Source organism: Myotis davidii, unplaced genomic scaffold (assembly GCF_000327345.1).
Source record: "Myotis davidii unplaced genomic scaffold, ASM32734v1 scaffold892, whole genome shotgun sequence".
In the NCBI taxonomy this organism is placed as follows: domain Eukaryota; kingdom Metazoa; phylum Chordata; class Mammalia; order Chiroptera; family Vespertilionidae; genus Myotis; species Myotis davidii.
The window spans coordinates 673407-676429 of record NW_006284341.1 but is presented as its reverse complement, the minus strand read 5'-3'; the positions used below and the strand labels follow the sequence as shown (position 1 = coordinate 676429).

General features: G+C 40.1%; 1 protein-coding gene across 1 annotated transcript in view; it reads left to right on the top strand.

Moving 5' to 3' along the window:
* FAM47E (family with sequence similarity 47 member E) overlaps window positions 1-3023 on the top strand; it is a 29441-nt gene that overhangs the window by 24198 nt on the left and 2220 nt on the right. The window contains exon 7 of the mRNA XM_006754543.2: window positions 1281-1358. Within this exon, the coding sequence (XP_006754606.2) occupies window positions 1281-1358 (78 nt within the window). The remainder of the gene's footprint in view (window positions 1-1280; window positions 1359-3023) is intronic.

Below are 3023 nucleotides of genomic sequence, written 5' to 3'. Positions count from 1 at the left end.
CAGACTGCGAGAGGGCACAGGCCGGGCTGAGGGACCCCTCCCTCCTCCCCCGAGTGCACAAATTTTTTTGCACTGGGCCTCTAGTTTTATTATAAAAGGGCATACTCAGGAGCAGCCACATGGAAGAGATACATAGGGATGCAGGAAGGGGTGGGCATGGAGCTTCTATGGCCTTTCTAGGTGTGCCACACTCCCAGAACCTCCACATGGTTACCAACCTGGAACCTCTCTCAACCTCATTCCTTCTGGGGTTTTATTGGGGTTTCATTTCACAGGCATGATTGATGGTTGGCCATTGGGAGGTGGAGCTGAACGTGTCAACCCTCTCTTCACATGGCAACCAGCCCCCTTCATGGGACTACCTATGGGCTCACCAAAAGTCACCTCAGGAATATAAACTCCCCTGTATTGAAAGGGGTTTGTTATGAATAACAAAAGGCTCTCCTTTCACCTTTGTGGCTCTTATCACTTGGGAAATCCAAGGGATTTGGGGGGCTTTCTGCCAGTTATAGGAAGAAAAGCAAATATATATTTAAGTTAAATGTATTGGGGTGACATTAGTTAATAAAATTTTATAGGTTTCAAAATATAATTCTATAATACATAATCTTTTATTGCATTGTGTTTACTACCCAGAGTCAAGTCTCCTTCCATCACCATATATTTGACCCCTGTTGTCTGTTCTATGAATTTTTGTTTTCTCATGTTTATTCACTTGTTGTTTTCAGTTTTATATTCCACATAGGAGTGAAATCATATGGTTCATGACTTTTTCTTTCTGGCTTATTTCATTTAGCATGATATACTGAAGATATATCCATGTTGTCCCAAATGGCAGTATTTCATCTTTTCTATGGCTGAGTAGTATCCCATTGTATATGTACCACATCCTCCTTATCCAATCATTTATTGGTTGTTTCCATGTCTTGGCCACTGTGAATAATGCTGCATTGAACATAGGGCTACATATATCTTTGTGAATAATGTAAACCATAGTATCACAATTGTTATTCTTAAGTTGGTTAGATTCCAGACATTTTAGGTCAATAATTGTCTAATTGCTAAAATGTATGAGTTATCCTTAATATAAGGGTTAGAAAAGGGGAAGGGAAAGGAGAGAAAGTTGTACATCTTTTGAAAGCCTTTGTATTCTTTAACTTGTGAATGTAACCTACACACCTGAGGTATTTTATAAAGAGTCCAATGCTTCTAATTAGGACAAATATGAAATCAAGCTCCTGACTGCTGGTTGTTAATTTAAAATGTGAACTTTTTTTTAGGAGGAGGAGTTTGCAAAACTTCATGGACCAGCTGCCTTTAAGGATTTCATTCTAAGGAAGGGCTACAGGATGCCAAGTGTGAGTAAAGGGTCATTTCAGAAAGACCTGCTGAGGGGCTCCATTGTTCATGGGAAGGCTTCAGCACCCTGACAGAATCAAAACACCAGGACTCAGGCCCCTGGAAGAAAGAGCTAAGATGCTTTTCCTCAGACAGGAGCCAAGAGATAGGATTTGGCATTTTCTCTTTTTATTCTGCCATTTTGGTTTCGGCTGTCAGATGTGTTGTCTCCCTGCTGATGCACCTGCCTTGGGGTTGGCCTTAATGGGACCAAGTAAAAGGGAACTATGTACAGGGTATGTGCCATGCAAACTCTGACTGCTACTAAAACACTCTGAATTCTCTAGGAAGGGCTTAAGTTTCCTTTGCTTCTTTGCTTCCATATCTAAGGACAAAGAGCTGTGGCTTGTATCAGGACAAAATGGGGTTGGCATTGACAATATCATCATTGTCGGCCTCACGGGGAAACAGACCAGATCCTGCAGCTTCTGCGGGTCTCAGTGTGCCTTTCCTTCCTTCTAGTTGTAGAGTTTACAGTCAGCCAGGCTTCCTATGGTTCTGGATGAAGTCCGTATTGTTTCTCTGAGGTATTAATCAATTGTTGTGAGCGGCCTTAATTTCCCGGTGTTTATCTCTGCCGCCATCTTAGTTTCTCCATGATTATATATTTAGATAATATATGTAAGTATACTTAATCATAAGTATAATTATGTGAAATTCTCTAGGAAGGGCTTAAGTTTCCTTTGCTTCTTTGCTTCCATATCTAAGGACAAAGAGCTGTGGCTTGTATCAGGACAAAATGGGGTTGGCATTGACAATATCATCATTGTCGGCCTCACGGGGAAACAGACCAGAGCAAAAATTCACTTCCCGGGGCCCACCAAGGTCTTCTGTCTCTTCCCCATTTTCTCTTTTGCCTGTCTAGTTTCCCCCCCTTAACTTGCAAAGCTGGCCCAGCTGCCTCCCACATGGAGCAGCCCCCTTGGAAGAATCCGTAACGGGTGGAGTGGGAGGTTGGATCATCTAGCAGGAAGTTCTGCACCGGCCCGGCCAGAGGCAGAGCTAGCAATAAGTCATGTGTTTGCCAGTGGCCTCTGTGTGCACAGGGTTAGAAAAGGGGAAGGCCATGTAGCCAAGATGGTCGGAGTTCCTGGAAATGGGATACAGAATTCCTTTCTTCCCAAGAGTTAACAATAGCTTATACTTACTGACAAATAAATATATTTACCAGGCTCAGCTACAGACTGATTTCAAAGTTAAATCAGGCAAGGTGAGGGGAGGTCTAGAAGATGAGGTAGAGATGGGGCTGAAAGACTCCATTACATAGCTAGGATGAAATGTCTCCTCTAGCTTTCAGCATCAATGATATATAATTAATATACTTATATACATTTATGCACTTATAATAACCTATCTAGTCTGTATATAAGGTCACAATAGTATATATATATATATATGATATATAAAATATGCTTATATAGTTACATAATTATGATTATATATTTAGATAATATATGTAAGTATACTTAATCATAAGTATAATTATGTGATATATAAATCTCTCTCTCTCTCTCTCTCTCTATATATATATATATATATATATATACATATATATATATCATGTTCTCTTAAGTTATTTTGATAACACAAGGTGCATGAAATATAGATATATGTTTTATACTAGT